Source organism: Pinus tabuliformis, chromosome 8, assembly GCF_031772625.1.
Source record: "Pinus tabuliformis cultivar Carrire ecotype Pingquan chromosome 8, CPIR1, whole genome shotgun sequence".
NCBI lineage: Eukaryota > Viridiplantae > Streptophyta > Pinopsida > Pinales > Pinaceae > Pinus > Pinus tabuliformis.
The window spans coordinates 907,912,105-907,939,766 of record NC_142294.1 but is presented as its reverse complement, the minus strand read 5'-3'; the positions used below and the strand labels follow the sequence as shown (position 1 = coordinate 907,939,766).

Below are 27,662 nucleotides of genomic sequence, written 5' to 3'. Positions count from 1 at the left end.
AAGGATAATAAATTATCACCAAAGTATTATGGTCCGTTCAAGGTGTTGCCAAAGATTGGTACTAAGGCATACAAATTGGAGCTTCCTGCAGCTTCCCGAGTGCACCCAGTTTTCCATGTTTCATGCTTAAAGAAGGTTATATGTGACAAACTCTCAGTTCAAACAATATTGCCAAAACTTGACAAGGAAGGAAAAATCATATTGGAACCTGAAGCAGTGACAGAAACAAGAACACGACAGCTACAAAATCGATCAATTTCGGAGTATCTCATTAAGTGGAAGAACTTTTCTTCTAAAGATTCCACATGGGATGGTGAGAATTTTATACAAAAGCATCCAGAACTACTCTTTTGCAGGAGATGGACATGTTAGGTCCCTACAATACTAGTGATTCCCCTATTACTATTGTCATTGTAGCCCTTATTGTTATTGTTGTGCCCCTATTGTCCCCATATTGTTATTATTGTGCCCCATAGAAGCCTACTATTGTTATTGTTGTGCCCTTATATTATTATTGTTATGTCGACTTTGATTATATTGTGACCCCTTATACTCCTATATAGAGAAAGGAGGTTTTGTCATTTGTATCATCCAAGAATTATTCATTTGTGTAACGTAAAGGAGGTTGCCCCCTCGAAGAGACTGCTTTTGAAGTCGTTGATCTATCTTTTCTTCTATTTTGTGAGCTGGTTACATAACATTGGCTTGGGTCTTTGTGGCAGTCTTAGTCTTGGTCTTGGTCTTGAGTCTTGGATCTCTCACTTTGATCTGATTCTATAAGAAGAGGATTTTCTTGAGTTTCCCACTTGTGGGATTTTTCCCTGGCTTGGAGCCTAATTTCTTGTGTTATTTGTCTCTTTGTGATCTTCATGTTTTGTACTTTTGGTAATTGTTTGATGAAGAAGATAACATAAGTAATAAGAAGTCAACAAACATTCACAAGTAATTATCAAGTAAGAACAATCAATCATAATCTACAAGCATCTTGATTTCTCAACAGCCCCAAGGAGGATGAAGTAGCCTATCTAACCCCCTGCATGCTAGCACTTGAAATGCAATTCTAGACTCACAGCATCAGTGTAATAGGATGCTCCTCATAACGCCGTTAAAAACTAAAGGTATTGAACGAGGACCACTCAAAATTACAGCAAACTACACTTGAAAAGAAACTCTAACTGTACTTTGCGTTCATTTCCAACCTTGATACTTATTGGTAATGAACACAACGCAAAGCTTAACATGAGAAAACGACCCAAAAATTGTTATCCTTGCAATACCAATCAACAGTGCCAAGGTAGGAATGTATGAGACTTCAATCTCTAGGCTACCTTAAGTTGGAATACTTAGAAGCACAAGAACTGAGCAATTTGAATGTAGTTTTAAAAATAATAGCCAGTCCTTAAAAACTGATGCAATATGCAAGAGCTTTTGGCTTCAAATGCAGCCTCTTGAGAAATTGGCCATTCTGAATTCTGTATTCAATTCAAATCATCAAAATGGAGGTACCACTGAACAAAATTTATCATGCCATGTATGACAGGATGGATGACCTTCAAGGGTCTTCATAGAAGAAAAGTCAAAATGCCAATTATATAACTTCCAAAAATACTTGGGAGCTACAAAATAATCTCTCTAGAACCATCATAACGATATATTTACAAAGAGAGAAGTTTCACCTGAAATTGTCGTTTTTTTAATTTGTTCTGCAACATTTATTGCTTCAGCTTCGGCCCTTTCAACCCTTTCAGCTTGACTCCCGGCAAACTTTTTTCTATAGTAATTGACCTCTTCATCTTTCTGTAGAAAAAGACAAACTCCGTCACTAATTAAAAATGACTATTTAATTCAAGCCAACCTTCTTAATTCAATTTTTTATCCAATTGATTGGATTTCAAGAGATGCGGACTTAGAAGAATTCTAAAAATCATACAGTAATACCATTTCTGAAAACAAAGGTTCTGGCTTGCCAATCTTGTGACCAGCAGGTACAATCTTCCAAGGCTTTCCAGCCTGTTCCACATCACCTTTTTCATCAGAAAGAGACAATGTTTCATATGGCAGATTGAGCTGCCCCAGCACCTGTAAAAGCAATGAGTCACAAACCGCACTCAATAACAGGAAAATTTATATGGTAATTATAAAGAAAGGACGACTAAAAACCATGCTGACATGGAGAGATTCAACAAATAACAGATGTTATCATTAAAGCTATCGAAACATCACATACACCTGGAAGTTTCCAAAATCCAGCAGCATTCTGTACCTACCTTGTGAGAAAAGGAAGGCATAAAGGGTTCAAATAAAGTTGCCAAGAGATGTACAAGCCCAATTGAAGTCTTCACTACAATGGCACATGCAGCTGGGTCTTCCTTGTAAAGCTTCCAAAATTGACTATCTTATATTGTAACCATAACCAGTGTCTTAGCTTTAATTGCTTTCTAAAACCCAATGACCAAATGAAAAAAAGAAAATTGCAACCTGAATACTAAACAGAAGATGGAGAGTACTTGTAAGTAACCATTCCCTTCACTAGATATGCTCATTGCTGTTTTCAAGCCCTGTTTAAGTTTAACCTGATTGTAAAAAGTACATGGAATTAGCATTTACAATTACTGTGGTTTCATTATGCAGTCCATTAAGCCGAGTTCTGCAGTAAAATATTGCTTTTCCGTACATTCACTCAAAAAAAGTATGCATTAACAAATTTAAAGTTCAAATAGAAATCCAATTACTTTTTCCATCGCTTCAACATATTGCTCAACTAATTTACCAACTCTCTCACCCAGATCAACAGTTAGCTTATGTGCCTCTGCACCTGGGGCATCTGGGACAATATATCCATAACCTTCACCTGTATGTAAAAATCTTCCATTATGACAAACCATACAACCCAGCTATGAAGGATAAGGAAAACTTATATAACTAAATCGACACTAACACAATAGATTCAATATTGACCTGAAGGCTTTGCAAGAAAACTCAAAGAACGATGAACAAAGTTGCCTAAATTCTTTAGCAATTCACTATTTTGTTTTGCTTGCAGATCTGCCCATGTGAATAGTGTATCTGACACCTGGAGTTGGATAATAAGTGATTAGAATGTTTTGTTATAACAAATATGTTTGAAATTGTAAACTGAACAATATTGCTCACTATCTATAAAAACAACAATCCATGCATACAAATGTCTGCAGACTCATGCTTTCTCCAAGCAATTAAGTTTATAAAGGTCACCTCAGGTATATTTGTCAGCAAATAATACCGCCAGACCTCCACGGGGATATTTGTGTTTTTAGCATCATTGCCAAACACACCCATCCCTTTGCTTTTAGAAAATTTACCTGCAACCATTATGAAGTAAAATAATAAGTGGTGTCACTAGATGGTGTACAAAGCAGAATTTTGGAAACAATTGTAGAACCATATAAAATTTTGCGGGTCAATGGTTCAATTTTATGTTATCCTTGAAGACTTGTATTTGTATTTGCTAAAAAATTATATACCTCCTCACACAAACTTTCAGCAAAATCCTATGAATATTTAAGAATTAGATGCCAATAGCTTCATGAAGATTCATATTAGAGATTGGAAGAATATTTGTTCTTCTACAACCAAAAAGGCAAAAAAATGTAAAGGATAAATAACAGCAGGAAAATATATTATATCCAGACAGTATCAATGTAGAACTAACCTGCTTCATAATTTAAGTATTCAGTAACACTAATTGTCTTCATCAAAGTCCAATTTTCACCTGTTCCAAGGAGAGTAGAAGGAAACATGACCTGTGTAACAAAGATGCACTGGTTTAAGATTCCAACCTTAAAATTACATTGAAAGCAAATAGATAAAAAAAAACTATATGCCATTTCACATGCATGATGATGACTTTACATATAAAATGAAAGGATTGTAGTCTATAAACTGCACATCATCACAAAATTCCATCCACATCATCACTGGTATTCAGTAGAAAGACAAGAAAATTTGACAGTAGCAAAGCAACCATCAGAGGTTGTGTTCAAATCAACCTTTTTATCTACATGGACAAGTATAAAGCTGAACCAAAAAGCCTCTGAAAGAATAAATTCAGTATAATATCCCTTGTAACATGTGATATTTCTGTTAAAGGAGATGGAGAGAGTCATGTCGCCATTTTTATTCTTCTTCATAGTACAGCCAGGGTGGATTTCCAGGGCAGGAGATGGCCAGGTCAATGGAGCAGGTTTATGTCATCAGGGGTCCCGATGGAGTTTTGAGGAGTTTTTATGGGATTTGATGGCATTCGCTTGGCATATTCCATCATCCGCACAGTTTGCCTTTCGTTCCGTCGCATTCTGACAACTTTCAGAAATCAGTGTTATTATTGGGCATAACTTAATTAATTATGCTCGAGGTGGCATTCCGGGGAGATTAATTGATGGAACACCTCAGTGTAATAGCTCGTTGGAACCGGAACGAGAAGATCTATAGGATGGGATGCTGAGAAGAGACTTCCAGTGGCCAAAGAGAGTATGGTGGGCGATTTTCCATTTTCCTTAGTTAAAAATGACTTTAATTAGTCATTTAATTAAGGAAAAATAATTAATTGGAGAAAAAGGGCCAAAAGTGACTTAAGTGAAATAAAATAAAATTAAAGGTCACTTAAGATAACATCAATGGAGGAGATTCTAGAATAATAATAATCTAATAAAATAAGATGCTTCTAGAGGCTTGGAGATCTATCCATCGGATCTATAAAAGGGGAGGAGGAGATCATTTGGAGACATCTTGGATCTTGGATTTGGTATTGTTTTTTGTATGAGAGGTTGAGAACCCGGTTATCTACTCCAGTAGTAGCCACAAGACGGAAACCCTCGGGTGATTCAGTGAGAGTGGGCGAGCACCCATCTCTTCCCTTGGTGAATCCATTCAGAGTTGACAGGTTGCAATGTATTGTTTTTCAGTTTGTTTTGGAGGCCAATTTGCAACATTGTTGTATATCTGTTTGAGCCTTTGAGGCCATATTATCTCAGTTGTATGGGTTGTATGTGCATGTAAAACCCCAGTTATCTAATATAATAAAGCTGAGAGCTTTCTTATTCAATGTGTTGTGGGATTGCAGTGCCTTTTTTGTTTAATTTTACATGGCAATCTTTTGTTAAATGTATGATATTTTTATGTGAAGTGCCTAATCCAAATTTTCTTCATTTGGGACACTACAATGGTATCAGAGCATCGATCTCAGCTCAGCTTGCAAGTTTTCCGTTTTTAGTTGCAACTATTATGATTTGAGGGTTTTTCATTGAGCCGTCAAATTTATTAGAGGCCAAATCTTTTATTATTTGTGCAAATTATTAAAAGGGACATTGCAGTATGCAGAGTTGGGCGGAGTAGGAAACTTTCACTAAATTGGGGCTTTTTGTATCTTCTGGATTCTACCCAAAAAACTTTTGGGTTTTTCTGGGTTTTATGAGAATAGTTAGTGGTTAAAATTTCAAAATTTTTCGGGTAGTATGCGGGCTATAAATCAGTGTTCCTTCATCAGTTCGTTTTATCAGTGAAGTAGGTAATTCACACCACTTGATGAGTTTGATCTTGGCTTAGATTTAAGCCAAACCATATCTGGGTTTTTATGGGTTTGGTGTGAGGAGCCTCAAGTTAAATTTTCAGAATTTTGGGAGTAGTATTGAGGGCAAAAACATCAGTTCATCTTCAACAGCAACAACATAATTTCTGGGCAATGCGAATTAATTATTTGGGTTATTTTGTTAGGCCTTTGCAACAACAGTAACGGGAGCTTGAAATTATAAGATTTATTGGCTCATGGATGAGTCAATGAGGTAGCTCGCAGCCCTTAGTGCTGACCCTATCGCCAGGAGAAATTTTATGAGAATATTTCTGGGAGGGTTGATTTGGGAAGGATGGGGAACCAAAGCAAAAGCAATCTCAAGAGCTCCCAAAGAAGAGCCGAAATCAAATGAGGAGAGAGCATCTCTACTTCACATGTCAAGGATCATGCACACCAGATCACACATGTAAAATTGACAAAGGATAAAAAACTAAAGAAGAGCGAGGAATGACAAAAAACTCAAGTCAACAAAGAAATGAAGGGCCCATGTTTGAGCATGACCTGGACGTAGAATGCTTTAACTTGCATGAAAACACCTTTGAGGAGCATGAACAATTCTGTGATAGCAACCTACCTATGCCTCTATGTATGATGATTGAAGATGGTGAGCAATAATTTGATTCCATGCATAAAGAAAGCTCGGGAGAAGACACTCAGGAGGATTTGAGAAATGAGTCATTGGTGGTGGCCCAGCATAAAGATCACTCAGAGGTGCAAAGACATGAGGAGGACGATATGCACAGTGTGCGGGATGAGCTATTTTTGGAGAGTCAGTTAGTGTCTCATGTTGAGCCCAAGACGAAGGATGAGCAGACACCCTTGGGGCCAGCCATTGGAGAGGAGCAGGCAAATGTGCAGGCAGCTACCAGGGTGGTAGTATTTGCAGTTATTGTTATCAAGAAACGTTGGGACCTGACAAGACAGTTTTGCAAATGACGAGTGGACTGGTGGGGCAGGCAGTTTCCAGTCAGATGAGCGAGGCTCTTTTAGAGGCATTCGTGCATCCATCCTTGGGTCTACCCACTGACGAGGTGCAGGCCGATGCAGTGGCAGCTAGCAAAGTTGTAGTATTTCCAGGTAACAACCCTCTCCAGGAGTACATTGATAGAGGGTGTAGCATGGGTTACCAACTTATAGGGAGGGAGGCAAGCATTCCTAGAAATATCTAGTTGATTGGTTGGGTAGAGTTACATGAATTGAGCATGGTGCAGCTCAGTGGTTTCATACCTTGTATAGGTGCACGTGCATCCGATCCTTCCCACGGGATGGATTGGCGGGAGATCATGAGTTGGTATCATATTGATGGAGTATCATTTTTAGTCAGGCGTAGTGTACTGCAAGAGCCCTTAGAGGTGAGGGATATTACATGCTTAAGTTGGCAGCAGGATGTACGCTGGCTACTCATCAGTATTTCAGTGCAACATCAGTATGATGAGATTGACCTTGGTTTATGCCAAGGGTTGGATTGGAGAGAGGGGATGAGTTGGTATGCAGTGGATGCGATCTTCACAGCCGGAGCTATAGCATAGCAGAAGCCATGGAGCATTGATTCCCCTTCTTGGTGGCAACAGGATCCAGGGGCATTTATTGATGATAGGTTCAATCAGAGATTAGTATGGGATCCAGGCATTGAGGGGTCCGTTCATGATGGGTTGACACAGGAGCAGAGCATCACCCAATCGTTCGTATGGGATCCAAGCACTGGGTCTCAGTTGCATTAGGCCACCAGATTGGTCCATAGATTTGGATTGCTTGAGGGCAAGCAATCTTGGGGCAAGAGGACTGTCATGTCCCCATTTTTATTCTTCTTCATAATACAGCGAAGTTGGATTTCAAGGGCAGGAGATGGCCAGGCCAGTGGAGCAGGTTTATGTCATCAGGGGTCCCAATGGTGTTTTGAGGAGTTATTATGGGATTTGATGGAATTCGCTTGGCATATTCCATCATCTGCACAGTTTGCCTTTCGTTCCGTCACATTCCGAAAACTTTCAAAAATCAGCGTTATTATTAGGCTAAACAAATTAATTATGCTCGGGGTGGTATTCTGGGGAGATTAATTGATGGAACACCTCACTATAATAGCTTGTTGGAACCAGAACGAGAAGATTTACAAGATGGGATGCTGAGAAGAGACTTTGAGTGGCCAAAGAGATTATGGTGGGCGATTTGCCATTTTCATTAGTTAAAAATGACTTTAATTAGTCATTTAATTATGGAAAAATAATTAATTGGAGAAAAAGGGCCAAAAGTGACTTAAGTGAAATAAAATAAAATTAAAGGTCACTTATGATAAAGTCAATGGAGGAGCTTCTAGAATAATAATAAAATAAGATGCTTCTAGAGGCTTGGAGATCTATCCATCGGATCTATAAAAAGGGAGGAGGAGATCATTTAGAGACATCTTGGATCTTGGATTTGATATTGTTTCTTGTATGAGAGGTTGAGAACCTGGTTCTTGTTGAAGAAAAGTGTAACTAGGTTTGGTATTTGTCAATATAATTTTGATCTGTGTACTTGTCAACAAAATAAATATTATTTTTATAAATTATATGAATGAGTTTCTTGCTCATTCCATAGGTCTAGGAAATTCAAAGAGTCAAAAATTATGTTAAAGAGCTCTTCATGAGCATTTATGTAATAATGTACATGGATCAACCTAGTGCCAAGTAGCCCTCCAAGACAAGCACCATCCTCCAAAGAAGAAGACTTCCAGCAACACGATGTGAAAGACAATCAAGTCGGCTTCATAATATATAGAGATGACATGTCGGCTCAATAAATAGACACCACGGTTCACAATGACATGTCGGCTAATATGGAAGACGAACCACTATATATACCCCATTAGGGTCTGCGTAGAACAGGGGTACAGAACTCGGATCCTCTAAAATCTCGAATGGGTACAGTGACTCAGAAATTTCAGATAAGTGCAGGAGTTCAAGTTTTTCGCATGGAAGGATCTCTGTGTTTTTCGGTGATGTTTCAACCTCCTCACAGTCTCAATAAAGCACTGTCTAGGCATACTAAAACACAATCCCAGTCTTAGAATATATGCAGTGAAATACACTCTCGGCATACCTCTGTCTCAAGCACACAGTCTCGATATTTTTGTGAAGAAGAGGATCTTAAAGAATCACCCTCAGTCTCAGCATACACTTAGATACAATTATATTCCGAACTTAGAAGTAACAGTCACAAGCATGACAATGATTTCGGTATATATATCATAGCATAAAGATCTCAGTGATCCTGCAGGAATACTCTCAATATACATACATATCTCGATATGGACCTCATTGTTATAATGGTGATCCCGATGAAGGTACAGAGATGTGATCTTAGTAAAGGCACAGTGGTGATCTCAATGAGCAGTCATGGTGCAGCAATAATGATCTCGGTAAAGACGTAATGATGATGATGATCTCAGCAATAAGAAGAGGATTGGTGTCTTGGTCTTGGAGTGGCCTAGTATGTCAAGGGTCAAGGTCTTGGTGTTTGTCAATTGGAATCTCTATAAGAAGAATTATATGTGGCTTTTCCTCTCCAAGAGGGAGAGGTTTTGGCCCTGGAAGAATGCCAACTTATTTTGTTCTTGTCTCTTTGTTTTGGTAGCATTTTGATGAAGTAAACACACACACTAATAACAAGAAGAGGATCAAGATAAGATAAATAGTAAAAGCATTTCACAAATTGTTATCAAGTATAGAAGAATCTATCTAATGCTAACTGCCCTAGATTCTTCAACATGGTATCAGAGCTAAGGTGTTGAAGTCAAATGAAGGGCAGCAAAAGAGACATACAAGGATCTGTCTTCAAGGACATCAAAGAAAGTTGAAAGGATTAAAGGAGCAAGTATACAACAAGTAGGTCTACAACAGTCATGGAGTATCAACTTCAGTAATTATAGTCATGCACTCAACTCATGCTCAGGTTGATGGAGTATATCAGTGATCCTCACTTCTTGATCACTAAACTTTCTCCATGCCATAAAAGATAGTCTCAGGTACCTCTCAAATCCATGGTTACATCATTGTCTCAGTATAGTTACTACATCAAGGCAGTTTCGATGATGAGACAGTCTATCTATATTGTGCCACCCACAGTTTAGTTATGTTATTCATTAACAAGTTTGGGCTCTCAATACATTGCCTCTCTACACAACACACATAGACATCACTGTGCAGTGCCATATCACTATACTTGTCACAATCTCGAATTTTGTCTATGATTATGATCTCAATAGCATGGAACTCGGATCAAAACATAATAGCACTAACATGTCAACAATATGTTGAAGTCAAAAGTACCTTAAAATGAATTGGGAAGGTCGTGAAGCAGTCTCGGTGATATCAAGAGCACTGATGTCATGGTGCTAGAAAGCCTCCAAGGAAGTCGTGATGAAAGGATACTAATGATGGGCAGTTCAAGCAAAAGAAGCATCAAGGTGAAGATCTCCTCTTCACACACCAAGTAAGTATCTTTCAATTTTATAATCAGATTTTGTTAAATGATTTCATGATTGCAAGGGGATTTATAAATCGATTAGATAATTGAAAGTCCTTGCATAGAATAAGGAGGATTGTCATAATCCTCAGAGAAAAGAGAAATCATTGGTATCTATGAAAAGGTCTATGAAGGTCAAGCATCGTTTGAGTCCATCAAAAGATTCATAGGATTCATATGATCACTCAAAAGTCCTCTCATACCTAAATAGCAGAAGAGGAGACATAAAGAGAGATATATGAAATGTTGGATATACTCTCGGAAATTAAAGTAAAGAAAGTCACTTAGACCTACACAATAGTAAAGGTATCAAAGAATGAAGGAATAACTTCATGAAGATCTAGGAAATATGATAAGAAGGAAGTCATCATTGATGAGCAAGCTAGCAAATATCAATGAACAAAGAAGGTTACCTCACCTGGCAATTTTTTGGTCTCTTTGCTAGATAGAGAAAGACAAGTTGCAGTCTATAGTATTAAAGGATAAAAGAATTCAACCATGTGCAGAAAAGATAGGCAAGGTTGGTCCTCAAGCAAAGACAAAATAGGTATAGTTAATATTCAATGCTATAGAAATATTTTGGAAGTTCATATCATTGAAAGATGGAGGAAGCTAAAGGAAAGAGGGAGTATCAAATATCTCCCATGAGTAAGATAGTATCCCTCACAAAAGGGTCCTATCATAAGCTCCTAAATCTTGTGTTATAAGATATGACAATGATAATAAGATGCATCATGGCATCATGGAAGCATTAGAAACAAGAGCTCGTAACATCTCCATAAGGATCATGAAGGACAAAAATCCATGGCAGACAACATGTAGGATATATAGCTCTTGGGAACCTCAGTGAACACTGAAGGAAAGAAAGGAGTCATCTAAGGCTCATCATACATCAAGTCAAAAAGCAAACATCTGCCAATTGGGGACATACAAGAACCTCAAAATTCTCTGATGGAATCTTCATCGTAGGGTTCACTAATCTAGAGAGGAAGAAAGTGTTTCAACAAGAACTCCAACGTATGGAATCCATGAGATGATGATATGACATGAAGCAGATCAAGGGATTGAAGATATTTTCAATCAAGGAAGCTGTTGGAAGAAGCCTCGATGACCTGAAGGTAAAATAAGGTATGTATTCTTGTGTTTAATATTATAATGTCATGTCGTATGGTTGCAGGTAATATGGATCTTTGCTTCTATCTTAAGAAGCATGATCAAGAGAAAAAGGATCTCTTCCTCTGAAAAGATGCAGGAAGGCATAAGTCACACTAGATGAAATCAACATAATATGTCCTCATATGAAGTATGAGATAGTTGACTAAGAAACTCTGATTAAAAGCTCTGAGAAACGAAATGTGCGAGGAAGGAAGAGATCATGAGATATGCAGCCATGATGAAGGCAATCAACATCCAAAAGACCAAGAAGATTTGACTAGGAAATATCCCAGAAAGATATAAAGACTCTAATGAAAGTCTGAAAAAGATGAAGACCCTTGACAATGGATATCTTTGGGAGATATGTCAATAAGTGTGCAGGATGTTGGTACCTACAAGAAGATGTCATGATGAAGAGTCATCTCGTAAGGTATGATTTACTTTATGATGTTCTGATTTCTTGAATAATATCTGGATGAGTTCATGTAGGGCTACTAGAACAAGACTTGTAAGTACAAGTACAACCTGCATTCATGCGATGGATGTAAACTCCTAAAACAAGCATGGAGAGAAAAGAAGTAGCCAAATGAAGAAAGTTCCAAATGTATGCCAAGAAGGCCACTTTCCATGAAGAAAGGAATGACATGACGGAATAAGAAGGAAAGTAATCGATGGTTGTTTCCCTACAAGGAAGAAGCTCAACTAAATTTCATGACATCAAGGAGAGAAGTTGATCAAGCAGTTGAAGAAACCATGAAGAAGTTGTTGATGTATAAAAGAGTCCCTAGCCAAGAGGGAGCTCTGACAGGTACCTGAACAAGAGGGAGTTTGAATTAGATCACCCCTGATTACAATGGAGTGACAATTGTGTTTTTCCATTTCATGTGTCATGCACTAGACCAAGTCTAACAACCGTAAGTCTAGATGAAGGCCATGAATGGAAATGTAGACACATGATAGACACAACATTCTTGTCTTCACTTGGGAAGAAAGAATGGGAGGATTGGCTAATCATTTGCAATACGATACTCTTTGAGGATGTGTAGAGCATCCAAGATAAGAGTAGGCAAGAGGACCAATATTCTTTGAGGGCTAGGAACCCAAGATAAGATAGTCCTAGAAGGTCATACTCAATGAACACCCGAGAGGGTATGTACCTTGAGAGACAATGATGAAGGTGTCTATAAATCATTGGTCTCGCCAGCATTGTAGCTCATGGTCTCATGGAGAGATGGAGTTGTTAGTCAAGGCCTTGCACTATGACAATGTTGATTGATATGATGCTATATAGATGGGATTACCAATCTGATTCTTCTTATGAGAAATTCTTCAAATTGAAAATAACCAAGTACCATGGTAAATACCTCCCTAGTTAAGAGGGAGTATTGAAGAAAAGTGTAACTAGGTTCGGTATTTGTCAATATAATTTTGATCTTTGCACTTGTCAAGAAAAGAAATATTATTTTTATAAATTATATGAATGAGTTTCTTGCTCATTCCATAGGTCTAGGAAAGTCAAAGAGTCAAAAATTATGTTAAAGAGCTCTTCTTGAGCATTTATGTAATGTACATGGGTCAACCTAGTGTCAAGTAGCCCTCCAAGACAAGCACTATCCTCCAAAGAAGAAGACTACCAGTAACACGATGTGAAAGACAGTTAAGTCGGCCTCATAATATATAGAGATGACATGTCAGCTTAATAAATAGACACCACGGTTCACAAAGACACGTCGGCTAATATGGAAGACGAACCACTAGATACATCCCATTAGGGTCTGCGCAGAACAAGGATACAGAACTTGAATCCTTTGAAATCTCGAATGGGTAGAGACTAGAGTGACTCAGAAATTTCGAATAAGTGCAGGAGTTCAAGTTTTTCGGATGGAAGGATCTCTGTGTTTTTCAATGATGTTTCAGCCCCCTCACAGTCTCAATAAAGCACTATCTAGGCATGCTAAAACACAATCCCAGTCTTAGAATATATGCAGTGAAATAAACTCTCGGCATACCTTTGTCTCAAGCATACCATCTCGATATTTGTGTGAAGAAGAGGATCTTAAAGAATCATTCTCAGTCTTAGCATACACTTAAGATACAATTATATTCTGAACTTAGAAGTAACAGTCACAAGCATGATGATGATCTCAAGTAACAGTCACAAGCATGATAATGATTTCGGTATATATATCATACCATAAAGATCTCGGTGATTCTACAAGAATACTCTCAATATACATACATATCTCGATATGGACCTCGTTATAATGGTGATCTCGATGAAGGTGCAGAGATGATCTCAGTAAAGGCACATTGGTGATCTCAATGAGCAATCATGGTGCAGCAATAATGATCTCGGTAAAGCAATAATGATGATGACGATCTCAGCAGTAAGAAGAGGATTGGTGTCTTGGTCTTGGAGTGGCCTAGTAGGTCAAGGGTCCAGGTCTTGGTGTTCGTCAATTGGAATCTCTATAAGAAGAATTGCGTGCAGGTTTTCCTCTCCAAGAGGGAGAGGTTTTGACCCTGGCAGAATGCCAACTTCTTGTGATCTTGTCTCTTTGTTTTGGTAGCAATTTGATGAAGTAAACACACACACTCATAACAAGAAGAAGATCAAGATAAAATAAATAGTAAAAGCATTTCACAAATTGTTATCAAGTATAGAAGAATCTATCTAATGCTAACTGCCCTAGATTCTTCAACAGTGCTCTACTCCAACAGTAGCCCCAAGACGGAAAACCCTCGGGTGATTCAATGAGAGTGAGCGAGCACCCATCTCTTCCCTTGGTGAATCCATTCAGGGTTCACAGGTTGCAGTGTATTGTTTTTCAGTTTGTTTTAGAGGCCAATTTGCGGCATTGTTGTATATCTATTTGAGGCCATATTATCGCAGCTATATGGATTGTATGTGCATGTAAAACCTCAGTTATCTAATATAATAAAGCTGAGAGTTTTCTTATTCATTGTGTTGTGGGATTACAGTGCCTTTTCTGTTTAATTTTACATGGCAAGCTTCTCTTAAATGTATGATATTTTTATGTGAAGTGTCTGTTCCAAATTTTCCTCATTTGAGACATTACAAAGAGCTGAATTCAAAAACCCAATTGAGACAACCAAGATCCCAGAAGTTTACAAAACCCTCAGGTATCATAGGCAATAAAAAATAATCCAGGCCAAGTAAGAGCAAGGAAAAATTTTAGGCTAAGTTACCAGGATTCGGATCCGGATACTGATCCGGATACTGATCCGGATGCGGATCCGGATACGGATCCGTCAGATTTTTTAAAAGCCAGGATCCGGATACGGCGGGGAAACGGCAGGTATATATAGTATATAAATATTTTCCATGGTAGGTAAAAGGCTACAATATTTATGGTCACTAGTCTAACCTCTATTGGTACAATCTGAAGACCTCAACATGTCGCTACATCATTATGTGTAGACAAAATTGACCACTTCTAAAAATAATTTGTAAGTTGTGTGTGGTTTGTAATAAGGGTGACTTGCAAACTTGCAAGATGCCTCTAGACCTTGAGCCAATAATATGTTTACTTACTTTCGGAGAAGATAAACAGTAGCTAGTCAAAAAAATTACAACTTGTAAAAAAACAAAATTTTAAATGTATAACTTGTATAATATTTAATGTATATTTTAAATATATGATACAATAAATTAATATATTTAATTTTATAAATATATAAATTTTAATATTTCTATTTATCCTGCAACACAAATTATAATATAAGTAATAGAAGTTAATTTTAAATTATAATTTTTAAAAGACAAGTTTATAATAATTATAAACTATAAATTTTGAACGGTATAAATATAAATGTAAAAAGTAACTTTAAAATATCATAAAGTTTAATTAATATATAAATATAAAAAGTAACTTTAAAATATAATAAAGTTTAATTAATATATAAATATAAAAAGTAACTTTAAAATATAATAAAGTTTAATTAATATCTAAATATAAAAAGTAACTTTAAAATATAATAAAGCTTAATTAATATATATAATGCGGGGTCATGCGAGATGCCTAAAACAAATGGGAGAGTTCACGAGCCATGAAACAACACAGTGGACTTAATGTGGAGTCATTCTCCACCCGCCATCTTAACCATTAATAAAAACATGATTTGTTGTTGGGTGCGCTAATGGCTGTGTCTTAGGTGGGTCATTTAACTCTCGGTCAAGCTCAGGAAAGAGGCAGATTCTATTTTGCTTTATATAATCCTATAAAATATAGTATTATAACTTTAATTTTTTACAGGATATCTATACTATCATTTTAATATGTTTATAAATTATATAGTTATTAATACTACCCCCCTTTGCTATTCCTAGAAGTTGAGTTGCGACATTTGTCCGCGTGAATAATCTCCAAAACATTAATTTTTTGGCCCTGATTTTTTATACAAATAGTATTTGACTATATTTCTAACTTATGTTGTGCGATGGAAAGAAAACATCAATGTTGGGTTATAGCGCTGAATGTGTTTAATACAGTGAACATGATATCAACAAAGATGGGTTATAGCGCTGAAGCCTGAACCAGAGTTTTAACACTCTTTTTGTCCAATACTGATATGTTCTATTGGTGCCGGTAGGACCCAACGAGGGTGCCCCGCAGTGGTGGGTACAAGCAACACACCGGATCCATTTACAAGCCAGGTTTTAAGGTAGGTATTAATTGGGGAAGAATTTCTCCTGTGAACAAAAAGACCGGAATTCAGCGAATACAAACAGAGAGACTTTTATTTGTATTGTAAAAAACCAAAAATCACACGAACTGTAGTTTAAACACCGGGATGCGTGTTATGGCGAAGGAAACATTTTTAAACCGGTTCCTAGGCGTATCCAAGCGAATCCGGATCCGGATCCGGATCAGATCCGGGGATCCGCGAATCCAGCCCCCAAGGTTGACGGATCCGGTAACATAGATTTTAGGGGTTAATATTCACAAGTGGCCTAATTTTCCATGCTTTTTCCAAAACAAATATTCACTTTTTCCATTTTTTTCTAAAAATGATTCACCCAAATTTTATAGTATATAATTATTTTATCTTAAAAATCGCAAAAAGTTTATAGAGACTACATAAAATCATTAGAAATTTCAATATTATTACAAAAATATCACCAAACATTTTACAATTGGCATATTAGAGACCAGTAAGATTTGCAAAGTTTTCTATGAAAACCCAAAAAAAAAAAAAAAAAACAAAAACAAAAATCATCATTAAACTGGTAAGAGCATGAATAAGAAATTAGGAAGCACTTCCAAGTTCCAACAACACAGAATAAATCAGTTTTCCTAACCAGGGTTAAAAGTACAAGGGAACAAACAGCAAGTTAATGACACCTTGCATTATCACATTCCTAAGGAATTAATACCTTGGCAGACATGCTGCCTTTTCATGGCCCAAAAAAACCAAAAAAATCACAGGGATATTATGACCCTGTGTTGCCTTTTCATAGCCATTTTGAATATTACTAGGCAGTTCCCCATAGATTACGTAGGCTCTAAATGGCCCAGTTTTCAACTCAAAAACAATCTTAGTCGTTTTAACTTCTAACACCCATACCCCTACAAATGGCAACAATGTGGCACAATTTTGCAGCAGGATGATAGCAAGCATTTTGAAATTATGCTACACGTCTTCTACAGTATTTCTTGTGCTGAGTTCCTTATTTTCTCCAGTTATCATAATATATACATGGAAATTGCATGAACTTCTAACAGATATAGCAGTTGAGAATAAGTAATAACTAATAACGTAAAGGGTCAAGCTTGACCATTTATAAAGAGAGTTGCCATATCAAAAGAAGAGTTTGGCGGAGTTCTAATCTAGAGTTCAAATAATTTCCTTGTATGGAATCTGGCAAGTATGTTGAATACCGTAGGCCATGGTATTCACCATAACAGCATTCACACATTATGGTCTAAAATGCAATATGCACTGAAAAAGTATATAGTAGTTAAAAGGAAATTTAGTGGGTAATTTTCCGTTTGACCCGCTAACAACCAATGTTTTAGAGTTAAGAGCGTAGCAGGTACGATATATAAATGTTAACATGGGTTTGGTTAGTGGTGCAGCAAGGGTATTGTTATTCCTTCCACCAAGGTTCAAAGCACTCTATAGATATGTTCACTGCTCATGACCATCTCACTCACATGAGCAGGTTGTTTCATGCAGTTGGTGCCAGGTGCAAGTCATGAGTAAATTTGGCACATTAGATAGCCCTCATTTTTGACATCTTAGCCACAGGGTTGTTTCCATTGGTTGTGAGACATAACGCCTTCAATGTAAAATCCCATATTGGAAGGTTCCACTTACACCTGTAGATCACAAGTGTATATCAAAAAAACAATGCAGCATATGCTCTAGGACAATATACATAACGAAATCACTATAGAATGGATCTGAACTCAATGATAAATTAACTTGTATATGATGATGACAATACGACTGACTTCAAATTGAATGCATCGGAGTATAAATTCTGTAAAAATTGAGCCGTCGCCTTATTCTACAAGAACCACCCAATATACATAACGAAATCACTATAGAATGGATCTGAACTCAATGATAAATTAACTTGTATATGATGATGACAATACGACTGACTTCAAATTGAATGCATCGGAGTATAAATTCTGTAAAAATTGAGCCGTCGCCTTATTCTACAAGAACCACCCCTATCCAATTGGTTGGAGCTTCATCAATCTCTATGTTGCATGGATACGATTCTCGAAATTTGGGGAGCCCATACCCACCATTTCCCTCTCCCGAGAGCTTCGAAGCAGCTACAAAACACTCCAGAGTCATGTAGAGCGGTACTGGGAGCTTAAGGCTTTTTGGGAGCATTCCCATTGTCGGTTAAGCCATTCCAAACAACATTCCCACAGCACGCCTACCCTATGCCTGGGAACTTCTACGTGCTTTTGATTCAAAAAGAATGAAAAAAAAACATCAGATATTTGCGCCTATTGTTGTGGTGTAAAGGTTGCTGTTGTGATGTAATGGTTGCTGGATCAACAGTCTTCGGTTTTCCCTCTGGACGCCATGACATGGAGAATAAGCAGGGGAATAACGAGGCCACTCTGAGGCATGTTTACACTTGATGGCAGGTGTTGCTTTCTATTTCACCATTGTAATGCAGCCAAGTGACTTCTTCCCACGTTCTGGAGTTGTTTCTTGTGCCCCCCAAGATAAAAGCTAGTTCAAGTTTCTCCTCCATTCACACTCATTTCCCTAGACGTAGCCACTTTGTCCAATATTAAATAACACATTCTACTAAATTTAATATTTTATTCTATTAATCTATCCATTATGTATATTTAATAATACATTACACTCTAGATTTATGTTTGTTATATTATATTATTATTTTATTTATTATATTATGTTTTTTAATTAATATTTTTGAAGGATTATATTCCAGATTTATAATTGTTATATTATATTAAAATTTTTCTAAATATTATTTAATATACATTATTGCCACTCCCAACCTGCCGTTTCCTGGGCAAAATTTTCTAGCCATACTGGATACTCGTATGCCCACTCCCACTGCCCCTGCACTCTGGAAAACGTATGACTACTCGTATCCCCACTTCCACTGCTCCTGCACCCTGCAAAAAATATGGCTATTCGTATCCCCATTCCCACTGCCCCTGCACTCTGGAAAATCATGGAACACTGTTCCCGATATACTTGATCCTACCAAATAGATCTAAATGAACCTATAAGATGTCATACTCAATGAAAATCTGACACAAGATATTAAAATATAAAAGTAATCAATGAATGTTCTTGAAACTCCGGTCAGATGTGGGCATAAAAATTAATAAAGGATATTACAATCTCAGCTCAAAGCTTACAATCAGGAACAGCTAAAAATATCACAACAATTAAAGTGCACAGAGATTCCATTTGGCAGAGAAGTGGCACAAAGCATCCAAATTTGAATCACAACAATTTGTGTTGAGAGATTTCGATCGGAAGAGGCTAGATATCTATTTCAAGCTTGTGGCACAGATTGCATATCAAATACCCAAGAGAATTGTTTTCCCTCACCGTATGGAATGGGACGTTATCCTTCCCCATAAACTGGAAAAGCTCCACATTTTCTGGATCTTTCCACCACTTTTCCCAATCTTTTGTATAGCATGCTGTTATAGATACGTATCCAATCGGGGCATCAAACCACACATAGAAAACCTGAACAAAACTCAAACCATTAGCAAGAAAAGATATCATATATAAAACAAGGATTATCAACAGATTTTCCAGTTCCTTGAACAAGCAGTTGCACAATTAATAGATCTTTTTCTTAAGTCGAGCTGAATGAATAGATCATTTTTGTACCTTAACAACAAACAGCAAAATGAGAGCCAACCAGCAAAATATGCTTTCTTAAAGCATTAGGAGTGCAACAAACAAAAAGGATATAAAGAAAAGCATCACATACTTTATCCTTAAATTTTTCAAGTGGAACAGGAACCCCCCACTTGAGATCCCGTGTAATACAGCGGGGCTTCAGTCCTTCCCTAGTCCAAGCATTTGTAGACTGAACGGCATTTTGACTCCAACCACCAATAACAGACGTATTCTTGATATATTCTTCCAACCTGTCCTTTAACTTTGGAAGTTCTAAGAATAAGTGTTCTGTATCACGAATCCGAGGAGGATTTCGACAGACCTGCATGTAAATTCAGCTGTTGAATTCAGCAGCAGATATGAAAATAGGACATCAAGCCAGAAAGATAAAGACGTGTCTCGCACCTTGCACCTAGGTTTTAAAAGTTCTGTTGGATTCAACAGTTTACCACAACTTTCACACTGATCACCTCGTGCATCCTCGTAGCCACATCCAGGTGTGGGGCAAACGCCCTCTACAAACCTGTCTGCTAAAAAGCGACTGCATGTATCACAATAAAGCTGCACAGTCAACAGCAGAAAGTTGTCAAGACTAATATGCTAAGCACTTGACATAATCACTTAGGAAAAAACAACTCCGCAGTCCCAAACAATTGCATCACAATGAAAAAAAGCATGACACTGCAGATAATGATGAAAACAAATAATCAATTAAGAAATACTTGCTGCATAAAATGATATTTTCCCAAACTTCAATATGAAATTAATGTTCATACAGTGGAACTTACAAACCTGCTGCATTGTGTTCTCAGAAAGCCAATTTCTCTCCCAAAGATTTTGAAAAATTGCCTGGCATATATATGTTTGCTGAGGTGTCGATGTACGGCCAAACTTATCAAAACTTAAATCAAACCACTCATATATTTCCTTGTGAATAGCATGGTATCTGTATTGAAATCCAAACAGAATAAACATCCAGTTAAGAACATTTCAATAACAGACAAAGAATAGCATAAACTGTAACATGTATACTAAGGCAAAACATGAAGAGGAAAAACATTTATAGATAACTGGTCAAGCAAATTGTAATATGGGACCTAAAAGGACGTGCTATTTCACTAAACTTAGAGTTTTGCTGTTTTGTTAAATGATGTGATAAATCCGATGGGTTTCTAGATGATTGAACTGGAGTTTGATGCAGAGATCAATATAGATCTTGTAACTTTGTGTTCTCAACATGGTATCAAAGCCAGTGTGACTAATCCTGCTCTATTCTATGCTATTGGCTGGCTTACGTCTGAAAACTAGAGTATTCAGACATTTTGGGAAAGCGGAAAAATTATGGGTTCTTCTACCCTCTCTACCAATAGAGCTCTCCATCCTTTTATGTCTTTTGCTTTGGTCAGTGAAGGGCTATTTTTTACAGATCAGTGCTAAGGCAGCATGAACACACCCTCTCTCATTTTCTGGCCAAAATTTGCTTCTGTTTTTTGGAACAGAGTTGGTATCATGTGTTTCACCATTGTTTCCAGAGTACTTGGTGGCAGAATTTCCTGCATCATCTTTTTTAGTTTTAGAGTTGCAAACACTCCCTTGTACCTCCTCCTTGGGTCTATACAAGGATTCATTAACCCTAATGATCTCAAGAGTTCATTTCCCCAATTAATAGGGCTGTTTCATCTTGGGCAGATCTGATTCAGGAGCTTTTTATAATCAAAGTACATCATTTTAAGTCTTGCATTGTTTATCTTCCAGGGATGGATGACCTTGCAGGAGTAACAGTCTGCAACATAAATCTTCTAGATGATGCTGCTAACACAATATTCAGTCACGGGTCCACAGTTTCTGCCGATCTTATTTTTCCAGACTATAATATTTCTCTTATGGGATATCCTATATGCAGCATACTTCAGTGGCTCCTTTCAATTCTCCACCAAAGACCCCCTTTGCCTAGTTGTGGAATTTTGATGGTACTGGTACACTGGTGTTTTGAGGAGGTTCTAACTTCAGACAGTCCACATTCAACATTAAGGGGGAAGGTCCAATCTAATACTCTCTTCATTCCCTCCTCTCTATCTTTAGGGAGAATATTGCACATAGGGCAAACCCCATGTTGAGATGGGTATTCATTAACCTTCTTTTCAGCTACATTTGACCATGCTTTCAAGTTGGATATCCACACACCAACACTCACTTGTATTTGTGTTAGATATTTACAAACCCACTCTCATCTTGTATTCCAGCTTCCTTTTGAGCTTAACTCTCTCGGGTGCACCTGTGCTAGGTATCCATAAACCCACGTGGTGTATTTGAGCATACTTGGTTGCATTCAAGCTCTGTTCAATATATGGAGTGGACTCTTCTCACTCTTACTTCAGCTGCAGTTGATCTTACTTAAGGTGAGTACTCCAATCTCCTCTCTATTACAGGATGTTTCTGAACGAGTCTCATCTCCTCTCTATAACAGCAAGTTCCTTTGAACACCTCTTCAAATGGACAGTTTATTACCCACTCTCCCACCAGATGCACAACATGGGATAGATATACCTTCCGCTCCCCATTGCATGAGCAGGTCAATAACAGATGTTTCCAACAAATAATATCTCTCCTGACACCATTCAGATGGACAATTGTGAACTATAACATTAGTCCTTATCAAACATCCTATATGCAACACACTTTAATGGCTTTTTCCAAATCTTCACCAGAGAAGCCCATTGCAAGATTGTGGAACCATGTTAGTTTTGGTACTATGGTCTTTAGGGGAGGTTCTATATTCAAATGGTTTGCATTGGTAGGTCCAATCCAATACTCCCTTTCTGCCCTCTTATCCATCTTCAAGGAAGATGTTGTTCATAGCACCAGCCCTATATTGAATATGAATATTCACTAACACTCTTTTCAGCTACAATTGACCAAGTTGGATATTCACACACAACTCTCACTTGTAAAAATTTGATATTCATAAACCCACTCTCATCTTAAATTCGAGCTTCCTTTTGAATTTTGCTCTCTCAAGTGCACCTATTATGGGCATCCATAATAAACCCACACACTTGTTGTACCGATAGTTTTAAAAGCCAAACTTGGACTTCAACTCAACCACCTATCAACTAGGGTTTCAACTCGAACCAATTTGATTTCGATGTCTAGCTAAAGACATTTTTTCGAGGGCCCATTACATGGATTTTACTTAACCAAAATTTGTTGAGAAATCTAGGGCATCAATATATAGGTGATTTCTCTACTTTGATAATTGCTTGTGAGTGCCTTTTTACTTCTTGACTATGATCTTCCCTTTCTTATGTTATTATTGTGTTATTTTCATCAAGACAATTACCAATGCGTGAACAATAAAGAGACAAGAGACACGATATATAGGCTTTCTGTCAGGGCCAAAACCTCTCACTCTTTGAGAGGAAAACCCAAACAAATTCTTCTTATAGAAACTTCAATTGATGAATACCAAGACCATGACAAATACCCTTGACACTAGAGCCCTTCCAAGACCAAGTCACAAGCCTCCTCTTCACCCTTAGGTCAACATTGCTCTTCTTCTTCCTCTTCTCGGCTTCCTTCAAAATTTCAGCCTCTTCTTGTAGGTCTGCAACTTTTTACTTCACAACAAAAACCCTAGATCAACTTTTGATCCTTGAATAGTCTGCTTTTCTAGGGAAACTCTTTTCACTTCTACTCGGCTTCCCTTCAATGAACTCTTCACCCAATCTAGATCACCCTTATATGACTACAATCTTTGGCCTCCCTTTGCAAACTTCAGATCTGCAATCTTCGCACGTGTGAGGGTAGACTAGCCCAAAAACAGTCCCACAATGATGTCACTAATGTTAAGGCTCCTTCTAAGATGATTTTCGCACTTGGTTATTTCAGACTTGCTTGACCGAATTGTTCTCTTCCAAATGAGGTCAAGCACTACTATATATAGTGGTTTGTCCATGATTATTAGGCAGACATGATCATTGGATTACTCTGACAACATCTTTCTCATAGTATCCCTTTCATTGTAGGCTGACTTGAGTGAGGACTAGTGACAAGGTCTTGGAGGGTGAATTACAAAAACAAAATTGACTTTTACAATGTGTAACATGTTAGTGTCAGTATTTGCATCCTGCCATCAGTGATCACAAATCCTCTTTTCATATCATATTAGGGTCCCACTCAGAAATTTTTGTCATTCCACTAGGTCATCATTCAAAAATTTACCCCAAAGACCCTACAACACTTTCCTACATCACTATTAAACCCATCCCTACCCCTACACTATCATTTCCTAGTTCCTAAACCCTTTTCCCATAAAACCCTAAGACCTAGGTTTCCAAAATTCCTAGGCAGCCTCTACCATAAACCTGTAATTTAATTATCATTCCCAACTCCCTTGACATTTTCACCTCCTATCACCTCCCGTAGCTCCATAATCCCTCCCCTCATCTCCTCAAATTTTTATAGCCCTATCTCTATTCCCTAGTCCTATTTCCACTTCCCATTCCCACCTACCTTATCCCTGGCGTTTCTTAACCAAACACAATGGAGGAAGACAGAGACGACGAGGAAGAAGACCAAATGCCAAGAAAGAGTCCCAGGACTAGAGAGCTGAAAAGAGCTCTAGAACTAGAGAAGCAGAAAGAAGATGAACTAGCCAAGGAGTTTACCTTAGATGAGCAATTTACCATAATGATCAATGAAAATAGGGAGCATTGGTTGGAGAGAGATAACAACCATCTTGAGAAGCTCCTGAAGGAATCGAAGAAAGACAATGACATACACAGGAGGATGGCAAAGTATTATTGCTGAAGAAACCAAATAGCAAGGTCAAAACTCAAGAAAGTGAAGTCAAAGCTTGAAACCTAAGTTACCAGGATTCGGATCCGGATACGGATACGGATCCGGATCCGGATTCGGATCCGCTAGTTTTTTGAAAATCCAAGATCCGGATTCGGCAAGGATACGTCAAGTATAAAAAAAATATAATAATATTTTTTAAATTAACAAAAGAAAAAACACTTTATAGTTCAAGAATCAAATACTCCCTGAAACCATCAAACACTTTTAGAACTGAAACCATTAAATATATTATAAATATGAAGACTGAAACACTGAAATGATGCATACTCCCTCAATAAAATTATGTATTGTTTAATTATTACATGTTTTAAAAATTTGGTTAGAATTAGATAAAATATTTTTTTGGTTAGAGGTATATTTTGGTTTAAAATGCTTTTCTAAATGTCTAAATAAGTTCAATCCCATAAAATGTATGAAACACTAGTGACAAATCAAATTAACAATTCCAACAGAATTTTATCAAAATTTAAATAAATTTAAACAAAAAAAATCACCAAAATATATTGAAAAAATAAAACAATTAAACAATGAGACTACTACATAAAATTAAAACTGAGTAATTTAAATAAAAATTAAAAATTTCCAAAAAAACCCACATTTAACTATTTTCTAAGTAATCCATAAAGTAAGATATATCTACTAAGATATTTCAATTTTTGGGTATTTATCCCAAAAAAAAGAAAAATAATTAATTTGATATGTGTAAAAAAAATATTTTATAAACATAATATATATTTTCATTGTAATCAAATATTTATAATTACTGTATTTTATATATAAACATAATGCTGTAATAATATTGTAATTTTATTTTTATCGTATTGACTATTGACATAAAGATTGTCTTATTGCCTATTGGTTTACACCACATGTTAAGCTAACGGATTTGATTTTCTTTATATTTTGGGCAAGTCTTCGTGCATTCCAACAAAATTTCACTGTTTTATTATTTTTTTGAAAATTTGGTTTAAAATTGAAAACAACGCCATAGCAACCCGTCAAAATTCGTATCAATGGAATAAAATTATAGCTTAAAAAAATCGATTAAATCAAAATTAAAATGGCTCATGAGAGGACCCGTAATTGTTTCTGCCGGCATGACGTATGGACCCATAGCTGTTTCTGCCGGCATCTCGAATGATCAAGAGCACTGGGTTTTTTTGTGCAACAAGAAAACATGTCCAGCTACCATACAGCTGCTACAGAATTTCGATTTAACTCCAAACACCTGTTTCAGGGCCCATAATTGTTTCTGCCGGCATGACGTATGCACCCGTAGTTGTTTCCGCCAGCATGACGAATGATCGAGAAAGCATAGAGCACTGGATTTTTTCGTGCAACAAGAAAACATGTCCGGCTACCATACAGCCACTACAGAATTTCGATTTAACTCCAAACATCCATTTCAGGGCTTGTGATCCGTTTCAGTTGACAGGGATTCGTTTCCTAATTTCGCTGATCCGCCTGCATGCTGTATTTTCTGCGTATTTAGTTGGATCCGGATCGGATCCGCAGATCCAGGGATCTTGCCCCTCCCCCTACCAGATCCGGTAACTGAGCTTGAAACCCTAAATATGCAAGAGGAGAAGAGAAAACTTGATATCCTTGCTGAGGCCTCTTTCCATGCTTGACATACTTCATCAGCAGTTCATGTATCAATTTTGACAAGTTTCTGGGCATTTTTTGAAATTTTTGGGTTTTTGTGCAAACTTTGACAATTTTTGCACAGTTTGACTGTCCTATGCGCAGCACCCTAGGCGTTGCACACCTTCTAGAGGCCTCCAAATGCAAAACCAAGACCACCATTGGATTCAGAAGGCAGTAAACATGCAATTTTGACTATTGGCACACCAAAATTGGGCAATCTGATAGGGAGAAATGGCCAAAAACACCTCAAAAATCACATTTCTGCCCTCTTTTTCAACTAGGCATTGCGCACAGGAGCAGTCTTGGGAGATTGACTTTTTGGAGGGTCAAATCTTATCATTTTTTGGAACCAAGTACATTTCTGGAAACTAGACAGGACAGGCTTTCCAATGAGCTATCCTGAGCTCAATTTGGACATCGGGAACCCCTTCAAAACTCAGCTGGAAGATGGCATTGCGCACAGACCAAAGGCGCTACGCATAGGACCAAAAAACTGATATTTTGCTACCTTTTCACACTTTCTCAGTTACTCAAGGAATTTTATGAAGTTTTACTAATGTAATTGATCAAAACAAATGTAATTGTGTCTTTTAAAGTTACCTAGGGTAAATACATTAGTTGAAAACTCTTTTTGTCATGTAATGAATCAGTGTCCAAAAAGTGAGGGATGAGTCGGTTTGACCTCCCTACACTCTAGGTTTCAGTTCAGATTTTGGTGGAACAGCTCCTTAGCTCATGGATTCGACCCCTGAGGATGGGAGAAGTTGTTTGATGGCTATATCCATCTTTTCTTGACTCATTTCACATGTTGGATGTTGTTGTATTGATTAGAGACACTAGTGTAATCAATATTTGGCGGAAATTTAATGAATGAGTTGCAGCTATTTTGATGGAATACCTATGGTATGGCATTTTGACATAGTTTCTTCTTATGTTGCATATATTTGAATGTTTTCTAATCTTATGTTTCATTTCACTTCTATGATATGTTGATTTTCAAGTTGATGAGCAAAATACATCTTACATGCTCCGTTTTGGGGAAATCTTCATAATTTGTCCATTTTCTTCAGTTTAGAAAGAATACATGCTTGTCTTGCTCTTTCTAGCGCCTCACTCAAGAACCTTAAAGTGTTTGAGTGTCTACCTACCTTGCTCCATCAAATGTATGCAATCATACCCTTATTGGCCCTGACCTAGTCTCATTGACCTAATACTCATCCAGCAACCCAATTTCAAACAATCAAACCCTTCTACACATCATAACTAGCCTAAAACCCTAATTCATCCAGACCTCTTGGCTGTGATTTTGTGGAGAGAGCCCTCTCCGGCTTGGTAGGGCTAGATACCAAGTCAAATGGTTGGTCTGTGGTTACCTCAGTTGGACTCTTCCTCAACCTTGTAGATTCGAAGGAGTGATAACATAACATGCCTTCTATACATGACAATGACTCTTTAGACTTTTATGACTAGATGACAAAATCCCTAAGGGCTCACAATGGGA

The 27,662-nt window shown here is 37.3% G+C and overlaps 1 protein-coding gene across 1 annotated transcript in view; it reads right to left on the bottom strand.

The window, feature by feature from the left end:
* The window catches only part of LOC149238477 (putative methionine--tRNA ligase), a 172,911-nt gene that overhangs the window by 66,979 nt on the left and 78,270 nt on the right, over window positions 1-27,662 (bottom strand). The window contains 12 exon segments of the mRNA XM_089373044.1: window positions 1,677-1,797; window positions 1,939-2,079; window positions 2,268-2,420; window positions 2,508-2,573; window positions 2,733-2,851; window positions 2,959-3,073; window positions 3,235-3,341; window positions 3,692-3,782; window positions 19,352-19,495; window positions 19,746-19,976; window positions 20,060-20,215; window positions 20,447-20,600. Of these exon segments, the coding sequence (XP_089229170.1) occupies window positions 1,677-1,797; window positions 1,939-2,079; window positions 2,268-2,420; window positions 2,508-2,573; window positions 2,733-2,851; window positions 2,959-3,073; window positions 3,235-3,341; window positions 3,692-3,782; window positions 19,352-19,495; window positions 19,746-19,976; window positions 20,060-20,215; window positions 20,447-20,600 (1,598 nt within the window).